The sequence below is a fragment of the Mesitornis unicolor genome, unplaced genomic scaffold (genome assembly GCF_000695765.1).
Source record: "Mesitornis unicolor isolate BGI_N332 unplaced genomic scaffold, ASM69576v1 scaffold23953, whole genome shotgun sequence".
Taxonomy (NCBI): Eukaryota; Metazoa; Chordata; class Aves; order Mesitornithiformes; family Mesitornithidae; genus Mesitornis; species Mesitornis unicolor.
In genome coordinates, this window is record NW_010172929.1 from 20,896 (window position 1) to 31,671 (window position 10,776).

Below are 10,776 nucleotides of genomic sequence, written 5' to 3' on the forward strand. Positions count from 1 at the left end.
GCCTTCGGGGCCCCCCCCCCCGCCCCTGCCGATCCAGCTCTACAGCTCCCGAAATAACAGCCCATCCGTGCCGCGGCTAGCGATAGAGCCACGGGCTGTCCCGGGGAAGCCCACCCGCCAGGCCCGGGCAGGAAACCCCGACCCTCACCTCACAGCGGCCCCTCCTCAAACGCCACCCTCGCTCCGCTACAGACACCGCTCGCGCCCTCTCCCTCCGTCGTTTGAATACCCCGGGCCCACGGGGATTGGCTCCTGCAAGACTGCGTCAGAAGGGGGCGGTCCCCGGCGCCACCGCCTCGAGCGGGGAAGCCCACCCGCCAGGCCCGGGCAGGAAACCCCGACCCTCACCTCACAGCGGCCCCTCCTCAAACGCCACCCTCGCTCCGCTACAGACACCGCTCGCGCCCTCTCCCTCCGTCGTTTGAATACCCCGGGCCCACGGGGATTGGCTCCTGCAAGACTGCGTCAGAAGGGGGCGGTCCCCGGCGCCACCGCCTCGAGCGGGCCTTGTCCCCTCTCAGAGCAGCGTCCCTCGCCAGGCGCACCCGGCGAGCCTTCAGGGCTGCGCCACGTTCTCTTCGGAAGTGTTTCCTTCCCGCCAGGGAGTCCTGGCTGCCCAAAACTTGTGGTCGATGAGCAGGAAGCCCGGCGCGGCCGGGGATCCCTCAAATGCCAGGCGCAGTCCCGCTCCACCAGCTTGCCCATTAACGGAGCGGCCTTCTGAAGGAAGCCCCTCAGCGGCGCCCGGCCCAGGCAGCGAGCTGCAGGCAGAACGCAGCGCTTGCCAGCACGACCAACAAAAAAATACGGGATTGGAAAAGTTCGAGGTTGCAGGATGAGAAACGTTATCATGAAATCTCTACATGAAACAAAAAATGGTCTCTTGCTGGAGGAAATATGCGTTTTATAAAAGATTTATAAAGAAATCTCTTAGCGCGTATAAGTACTGCACAGCTGAGTTAATATGAAAAAGTTTTAAAAACATTCCAGCAGAGGGAGACAAAAGATAAAGCACATGGCGGGGGTGGGGGTAAAACGAGTTTTTCCCCATGTGAGATTATGTTAACGTAATAGCATCAGCGTATAAAAACCAGTAGAAATCATAATATTGTATTTCAGATTATCAGAATTCATAGTAGTTTATCATTACTAACTATACAAAATCTGCTAAAGAAATCCTGGCACCACTCATCTGTCTTGCAGCAGATAAGACCTACTCTTTTTGTTTCTAGTTGGGAAAAAAAAATCACTTACGAAGCTTTTAAAAATTAGTTTGCTACCAAAGTGTATCATATTGCTGTCCTGTGGCCAAAAAGCAGAGAGATGATGCATAGGGCTATCACATAACTACCTGGGCTACCTCAGCCTGCCAAAAGGGGATGATGCATCACAGCAGCAGGAGAGGTCTGATGAAACTAATTTCTCAAGCCTCTGACTTATCTCAGACTTTGCCAGTAAGTCACACAACACTACCTTAATACACTCTTGGTCTCATTTCCTGAAAAAAATGAAACAGCATCTGGTGTCAGAGAATGGCAACAGTTATGCTTAAATGAATAGTAAATAAATAAACATGATCAGTTATACACTACCTATAATGTTTCAAGAAATAAGAACAAAAATTTCTTCTTTAACTTAAGTGGTTCGTCCTATTTCTCTACAATGGAGTTATAACTGAGTTTTTCTGCTATCGCAAAGTGCTTGAGCAGGGCTTTTAAATGGTCCACAGGCAATAAAGGAGAAACTAAACTTCCAGTACTGTTTACAAACAAAACTTGCATTGTATGTTCATAGGAAACCCCCAGAGAGCATCCTGAGGATTCAGAGAAATGGTCCAAGGGGAAGATTTCATTTATATTAACAGGAAGAGATTGAAAGTTTTTTTAGAGACCTGTCACCAATTTTTAATTTTTTTTAGGGGGGCATCCTTCACTAATATCTTACCTCAATACAATTACATAAAAATTACCAGAAGAGTGTTTCACAATAAGTCTGAAATGATTATTCAGAAATATTAAAACAAAATAGAGTATCTTCTCAGTTTATGTTGCAAGCAAGACCAAAGACTAGTGGTTTTGAAAAAGGGTTACATTGAGTATCTAGTACTGTACTAGTGCCTAGTACAGTAGTACTAGGCACTAGTACTGTACTAGTGCCTAGTACAGTAGTACTAGGCACTACTGTAATCCAAACCCACAACAGTGTGTATTTCAAAATGAACATGAGATAAAAATGAGACTCCTTAAAAAAAATGAATATATGTCTTTGAAAAAGGCAATATACAAGGCATTATAATTTCATATTTATTTTTAATCACACGTTCATTATAATTACATTAATACATCTATATTACCTCTGAGAACTGTTTTTGTCATGTTTTCTAATAATGTCCATAATATTATCTCCTGTTACAAGACTGTTTTGTAATTGTTTAAGTCTCTGTTGTTCCCTTCTCTTTTGGTCGTGGAGATACGGGGAATTAAGCAACTGGGGGGGAAGAATGGTGCCCGTTGGTTTTACTCTCTTCACAACATCCCAAAAGAGCTTCTTGCTGTTGTTATTGATAAAAGTAATTGCAGTTCCACTGTGACCCAACCTCCCTGCTCTTCCAACCTGAAAAAGCAAAAACTCATTTTAAGTTACCAATAGTAAATGGAAGTCCTTCATATACTTTTAAAGTTTATATTCTGTTATAAAATAGCAACTAAGCTAAGTGACAAGGCCAAATCTCTATCTGATCCTCTAAGCATGAAGTTTTAATAAACTTTCTGAACTCAGGATACATAGATCTGAAACTTTAGCTTAAATGCATCTAAAATTACCACTTGCTTATGGAACATTCCAGAAGTCTAATATTGATACTGAGATGTATGATATAGCCCATGGGCAAAGGCTTACAGTAAATCTGGTCCAAAAAAATGTTTTAAAAAATTATAGCAATGCCACATACATGTATCTTGTATCAAGCACAATATATATAAGCATGACCATAAAAAAGCTCTTTACTTCCAATCTTCACGTAACTTAAAATTATTTCTCTGCATTATCCAAAGTGCTTGAACAAACTGGAAAAGAATCTACAAAGATTCTCTATTTAGGAAGAGAACGTTAGTACTGGTATGGTTTTGATGCTAGGAAATGTTTACTTGCTACTTGCTTGAAGCTTTAGCAGAAAGATAATTAAGAAACAGAGAGGTGTACTGCAGTTAGTAACACAGGATACTTGAGAAGTTCACGAGACTGGATGACTTTCAGAGGTCCTAACAGGGCTAACTTCAAATTTACAACAGTTCACTCAGGGCCCTGTGCTATGGAGTTTTGAGCATTTCTAACCACAGAGGTCCCACACCTCCTCCGAGCAGCCTGTTCCACTGCCTGCCTACTCTGTGAAAAATATTTTTCCCAGTTATCGGGCCAGAATTTCCTTTGCAGCAAGTTGCGACTGTTGGCTCTTGTCCTTTCACTATGCATCTGCAAGAAGAGTTTGGCTGCATCTCCTCTGTAACCACCCATGACCAAATAGAAGATGGCAATTAAATCTACTCCAGCTCAAACAAGCCCAGTTCCCTGTGCCTCTCCCTCTGCGTGTGACGTGTGCCAGACCCCTGACTTTGTCTGGACTCTCTTCAGTTTGTTGTGTTTTCTTGTAGTGATGGTCTCAAAACTCGACACAGTGGTACAGTGCCAAAAAGAGGGCAATTGTTAGTTCTTTTGATCTGCCAGCCAAACTAGGGTTGGGCTTTGTGTACACACACACACACACACACACACACGTGCACAACCTACACATTTTTTAATGCAAGAAATCATCAGAGGAAAATAAAAAATCAGAGGAGATACTGAAGTAGAAGCAGGAATAAAAAGCAAGTTCACGACTGGTTTCCTGATTGTACTACGTGTATATCCCACACTGTGGATGAGCTGCAGCAGAAAGAGGGGTATTTGGCCTTATTTCACATAGATAGTAAAAACATGGTAAGCTTTGCTTTCTATAGACACAAAATGACACAAGACATTAAGAAACATGAACAATAAAACATAACTGATAGAAGAACACAGGGACATGGTTTAGAAGTGGGCATAGTAGGGGTACTTAACAGTTGACTTGATGATCTTAAAGGTCTTTTCCTACCATAACGATTCTATGATTCTATGAACACTGTTGGAGGTTTTAGTAATTTATGTAGAAGAGACATGAACAGTGTTTTAGATTTTGGTAATTTACATAAGAGACTTATGGAAGAGATATTCAGCACCTTTCTTTCTCATAAAAAACGTATTCTGTAGAGGAAAATAATCTTTGTTTCCGTTTAAATTTAAATTTCCATAGATAGATGTCATATTTCAGTATACTTTTCAAACAATGCTTTAGCAATTTATTTATTTACCTGATGTACATATTCATCCATACTTGAAGGCATATCAAAATTTACTACCAGTTTGACATTGACAAGGTCAAGCCCTCGTCCAAGGACTCCAGTACTTACTATAACTTCATACTTCTCATGAAGTAAACCCTAGCAAGGGAAGAATAAGTAAAAATTAATTCCTTTTTCCTTATTTGTATTTTTAACCTCTCCAAGCATAGGCTAGGGTTATACAGTATAAGAACACACCCAGTGGGACTATTCTATTGCATAAGAAAGAATGGTCTGCCCTTATTCTTGATTTAAAGAGGAATGTAATTCATAGACCTAATTAAAGAGAGATTAAAACCACAATTTTAATTTAAAAAAATCATCAATTAGAGTTCAATGCACAGTTAAATTCCCATTTCAAAGCAAATAACCTAGGAAATAGTCTCCAGTACTTATCTGTATTTAAAATGGCATTATTATCTAGTTTTGCTTGGTCCCATCTGTCTCTCCTCTCCTCCAACAATACTCCAAGTTCTACTGCAGAAAAGCAGTAAATTATGACTTAACTCATTCAAATTAAGCTACCTTAAAAAAATGGCCATTTAAAATCTATTAAAACCCCCATAACTTTAGAAGTCACAAACCTGTAATATATCTGTTCTTTCCACCTGAGACTTTTCAGAATGCATAGCTGTACATTGCAATCCTGTAATCTTATGAACAGCATCACTCAACAGATCTGCTCCTAGCTTACAGTCCACAAATACCAACACAGGAGGCTTGAAGAGTTTCTTATCCTGTAAGATTAAAGAGTTTATGTAAGAAGGTATTACAACAGTTTGCTGCTCATCATCAGCAACTTGGATTCTATTTCTTCTGCTTTCTTTTATGATTCTTCAAATGTTACATGATAATTCTGAATTTCTTTAAGTTCTGAGGTTCAGTTAAAGATTCTCATTTACTTTTTGGATTAACCTCAGCCAAGACTCCAAAAGCCCCCACACCCCCCAAATACTCATAAAATATATATCTTACTAGTCATATAAAGAAATCCAAGAAAGAACTAACTTAGCTTTCTCACTGGTTTCTTTAATGACACTTAAAATGAAAAACCACTCCCAGGCCACAAAGCTGCTATGACAGTTCCTCTACCACTCACAGATAACCAGTACAAATCTTTGGGGTACCATACTGCGAATCACAACAAACAATGTATCAAAATCGTAATTTTTAACTTGGATCCCAGCACATGAATCACACAGAGGGAGGTGTGAGCAATGGGGGTGAAGTAATCCCTAAAATTGCCATTAAAGTTCCTACACTGCAGAACTACTGAACTAGTTAGGTGCAGTCGTGCGCTTAACCTCACTCCACCTCTTCACTACATACAGATTAGAATTAAAGAGGAGAACCTGACAGAGATGTGTAAAGACATTAATAATTTTATAAGTTGTTCTTATGATAAAATATTACACTTACATTTAGTATTTCAAACAGCTTTTTCTTTTTAGATGGTTCTTCTACCCACAAGATAATTTGGCGAACATTGGAACATGGCAGATTCTTCTCTCCAATTGTTATTCTTACAAAATTGTGCAGAAGCTGATTTGCTAAGTGTTCAATGCCCACTGGAATTGTGGCTGACACCAGTATGGTTTGATGATCGTGAGAGACATCTTCCAAAATATCCAACACTTGCTGCTGGAAACCCATTTTTAACATGGTATCCACCTGAGCAAAAAAATATTAGATTTGTACCAGATTTCTGCATTAACAGCAGAAACATTAACTTGAATTGAGAGAAGAACCATAATGTGTATGATTAGCACGTAATAATCCAAAGGTAGGAGTATCTGCATTCAAAATAAAAGCTAAGTGAGAAAATTAAAACCAAATGGTTCACACCGGTCTAGCAGTATTACCCTGTCAGGTAGCTATGTCTTTTATAGTCAAAAGAACATGCACTGTTCACACACATTACAAATTGTGATTTAAAAAAATATTTTAATGATCTTTATAATGAACACTCTTATGTTTAATCAGTTTGAATAGACCTCTGTACAGGCAATACAGCCCTGACAACTAATAACTTACTTCATCCACCACTACAATTTTTATGCCATGCAGTTGAACAGAACTTTGCTTCAAAATCTCAATTAGTCTTCCAGGTGTTGCTATTATAACCTAGGAAAAAAAAAACCAAAACCAAAAACAAAAAACAAGAGTTAGAAATTCCATGAAAGGACAAGATGACTGTCCTGGAAAAACTACAGAAGTTACAGCACATAGGTGAGAATGGCACTAATTAGTGAAATTACTTGCATTTAAATAAGTCTTAAAACTTTTAGAGATAGCTTAATAAATTATGAAACCTTCAAAATAAAATGGACCTTTTAGAACCCTAATGGAAGTGTCTAAATACAAGCAATGTAATCTGCACTAAAAACCAAACTATTCTTGCTGTAAATTACAACTTGTCTAATAAAATGGCATATTTCAGTCTTTAAAAGCAGCAATACTACACATGACACTTTTTCAAAACCAAAAAAGCTATTAGATGTTTAATCAGAAGTCAAAACGTTAATAAATGAATAAATAAATATATTGCTGTGAAATTTTCAAGAGCTACTAACTGTTCTAGTAGTTTAGACTTAGGAAAAACACATCTTTGTGTGTCCATTCCTGTCAACAGTAATATTTTTCTTTTCTGTTAATATAATGAAAACGTAACTCCCCACAGGACCTTTCCATGCTACAGTCCTTACCTTAACACTTTGCTTGAGACGGTGAAGCTGTGGTGGCAGTGGTAACCCTCCTACCAGGAGAACTGTTCTCATGTTTGGTAAACCAGCCATCAGTTCTTTAGCTTGTCTCTCTATCTGAATTGCCAGCTCCCTTGTTGGTGCCAAAATAAGAGCAGATGGAGTTTCTGCCTAAGAAGATGGGGAGAGATTTGTTGAACATGGAATTGCTTTATTACTTGGATAAAAAGCTTTCTATCTAAAAGAGAAAAAGCTTTTGAGGAGACTAAATCTCCCAATACTAAAATATAAAGTACATAGTGCAGCTACTGTGGATGCAATTAGACCACTAATACCCTTTCTATCTGAAGACAGAAGGCAGAAAGGGATTATACCTTTAACAGTGCAGGCCAGGGAAGTCTATCCCTCTACTACTCAACTTTTGAAAACAAAAAAAAAATAATGCATGTGTAAGTACACTGTTAGAATAGCTTCATAACAATGAAAAAAGGGCCAGAAAGCTAGCAGTCATTTGTAAAGATTGCTTTCTTCTATTTCATTATTGCACTGAATCTGTAACAGAAACTCTGTAACATAAATCTCTGAAATTTAAAACCAAAATTAACAGCTCCTCTGACCCACTATTACTTAGCCAGGTAGAGATGAATCATTAAAGTGGTACAGTCTTAATTTTTTTGGTTCCTTATATAAGGATCTTCAACCAAATTACATCTCACTGATACTTCTGCAACCCAGAAAACACAGCACTGCATTCTCTGAGATTAACATAGATTCCTAACTGCAGTTAACACATCTCAACAAAGTGAAAAGGACATAAGGAAAAATGTGAAGGAGAAGGCAGAATAACAATGTAGCTCCAAGACACATTATTTCAGCAATACTGATCACCTCTTCAGCCAATAAACAAAGCTATCTTATATATTGATACTACAACTGTGAATTCACTTTTCTGGATGGTATGTGTTTCCTTCTGGTCTTTAACTGGAATACTGACAAGTGACCAACAGTAGGAGGTTGTTCCTTTCCCGCTGCATCATCAAAGGAACTACTTAGTTAAACACTTCTGACAAGAAGGGCTTTTTGAGTTGTTTTCAACTGGGCAACAGTGTTTCCTTAACAACTTGCCACCACAAACAAAGGTATCTAAGTAGATGTGGAGAAGCCAGGAACTGTCAAATATCTCATAACCAGATTACCCTTATGCTCCTAACATCTAATCTCTGTTTTACATTAAAAATGAAAATTTTGCCATTATTTGTAGTTTTTGTGTTATTCTGTAGTTATTTGATGGTCAGCTGAACATATTCCAACAGAAATTACTCTGTGAAATTATGCAAATGCCTCCCAAAAAAATTCAGCCAACTGATATATCATGATATAGGAACAAGTCCTTGCAGAGTGCCTGGAATTATTTTCACTTTCTATTTTAAGTCATTTAGGAAGTTTACCACAGAATTTACCTACCTTTCTTAACAAGAAGAAACTGTATAGTAGGTAATATTAACAGAAGTGCTTTATCTTCTGACCAAAGTGAAAAAACATTTCAAGTCAGTAAAAATAATCAGTACCTCCCACTGTCCAAGAACCAATGCTCCATCAATCAAAAGTAAAATAAATCACTGAATGCCAATAAAAACCACTGCAATTACATTCTCGGTTACACTGGGAATCCAACAAGGTTGCAAATTACTTTCTCTAAACACAAAGTTTCATTACCTCTTTCAAAACCTTCATGATCACAGGGAGTAGGAAGGCTGCTGTTTTTCCAGAGCCCGTGTCTGCGCTAGCCACAATATCCCTCCCTAATAGTCCAACAGGGATCATTTGCATTTGGATGGGAGTTGGGACTTCATAGCCAGAATTCTTTAAATTATGGTTTAAAGTTTCAGGAAAGCCACAGTGTTCAAACTCTACAATAGGTCTTGGAACTTGCTGGCCCTCAACAGCAATGCCAAGCTGCAGTTTAAGGTTCTCAATTTGCTCATCTTGCAAACCTAAAATAAAGGAATGATCTTTGTAGAAATAAGGTGTATTAAGCAAGTGAGTTTCTCCTTGAGATTCTGCTTCTGTGAGTTGATCAGATTTTAGCTTTTTTTCCTTTTCTTGAGATTGCAGAAGGTGTTTGGCTTTACATTCCAAGCTACAAACATCTTCATCTGTTTTATCACAGATATATTCTCCATAGCGACCACACACAACACACACAGGCTCCCCAGGATCTGCCCACCGCTGGGATTTGCTGAAGGATTTTATGGGTTCTTCCGAAGAGCTATCTTCATCAGTATTCCGGTTGTCCTCTCCCAAAGCTGTATTAGCAACACTAAGCTCTCCAGCTCCAGGTTCTGTGCATTCTTGTACAACTTCATTCAAACTGTATCTGGAAGCAGAAGTTTCTGTTCTAATTGACTTACAGTCTTGAAACTCAGTGGTCTCCTCTAGCAAAGATCCTCCAAAAGACAATTTGTTTTTCTTAGCTGTACAACTTTTGTCCTCATCAGCAGTCCTCTTGACTTTAACACATCTTGGTAAAAACATGCTTCAGTACACTAGAAAGAAAATTTTTACAGTCATTAGATTGAGAAAGGTCCATTTTAGTGTTACCACCAAAAAAAAAAAAGTCTAGGAAATAGATTTTCAAACCTAGAAACCAACTCTCAATCCCTGAAAACATCTGGGAATTGCATTGTTTAAAAACGATCTTGGTCTTAACAATGTTGATTCAATGTAAAGCAACACTTTAAAATATCAGTGGAAGCATGAAACAATACAGAGAGATCCACCCACAGGTAATTTTCAGTATTAGACATTTGCAGTTGATTAAAAACTTTGATTTCTCACTGTCTGGAAATTTATCCATTTTGAGAGTCAGTCATATTTAAATCCCAAGATCATTCCTTTTGTTGTCCTTTTCAAAGTAATTTTAAAAGGCTGTAAACCTTGAGATGTTTAAGTTCAGCTCTGTTTGTTCAGGGTGTCAAAGAGCAAAGACCTACATGATCGATTTGCGAAGTCTGTACAAGAAAGCCAAATTAAGTGTCCATAAATAACTTCTGTCTTCTGAAACTGTCAGTAGTTGACTCTGAAAGCATCAGATGTTCTCACCAATTGTTTGGTATGGCACAATTGGTAAATAACGTACACAAAATACCATCATTTTATTCTGACTTAATCATACTGTGCATACCTGCGTCTACCAACTTCTTTTTACATCAGCTTTCTAAAAACACGCAAAGCTATCCCTGTGTTTACAGACAGCTTTTTTTTTTCCTGTGTAACTCAAAGCAACCCAGAGCGATGAAGCACCGGCTGGAAGCTCACAGCCTAGAGGAGCTCTGCGGACTGACACCTCTGGGTAGCGCTCGGGCAGACCCGCGGTGCCTGGATGGAGGGTGCTCCCCTTCGCCGATGGATCAGAAGCCAGATCCCACCACTCAGTTTTTCGCACCCAAGGAGAACTTCCCACAACAAACCTCTTTACAACCTCAGTAGCCTGTCAAGTGAGGGGAGCAAACCGTGCTCTCGAAGAGTGCCAGACTGACGAAAAGGACCGCACCCGTCCTGCCAGCGGTGATTCCGCTCGGAAACCTCCCGTCACGGGGCTCCCGGGCAGCACTGCACCCTCTTCCCGCGCCTACCCTACGCCATAGGAAACCAAG

The 10,776-nt window shown here is 39.3% G+C and overlaps 1 protein-coding gene across 1 annotated transcript; it reads right to left on the bottom strand.

Moving 5' to 3' along the window:
• Positions 1-2,168: 2,168 nt before the first annotated feature.
• On the bottom strand, positions 2,169-9,655 carry DDX59 (DEAD (Asp-Glu-Ala-Asp) box polypeptide 59). The gene is made up of 7 exons (XM_010180560.1): positions 8,837-9,655; positions 7,124-7,291; positions 6,453-6,542; positions 5,838-6,089; positions 5,003-5,155; positions 4,389-4,517; positions 2,169-2,613 (listed from the first exon to the last, which is right to left on the bottom strand). The coding sequence occupies exons 1-7, from the start codon at positions 9,653-9,655 to the stop codon at positions 2,350-2,352; spliced, it is 1,875 nt and encodes a 624-aa protein (XP_010178862.1). The 3' UTR covers positions 2,169-2,349.
• Positions 9,656-10,776: the final 1,121 nt, after the last annotated feature.

Excerpts from the sequence above, each read along its gene's own strand:
- DDX59 (XM_010180560.1), bottom strand. The coding sequence starts at position 9,655 with ATGTTTTTACCAAGATGTGTTAAAGTCAAGAGGACTGCTGATGAGGAC. Across the intron at positions 5,156-5,837 it reads AGCTGTTTGAAATACTAAAT|GATAAGAAACTCTTCAAGCC; the intron begins GTAAGTGTAATA and ends TTAATCTTACAG. Across the intron at positions 2,614-4,388 it reads TGGATGAATATGTACATCAG|GTTGGAAGAGCAGGGAGGTT; the intron begins GTAAATAAATAA and ends TTGCTTTTTCAG.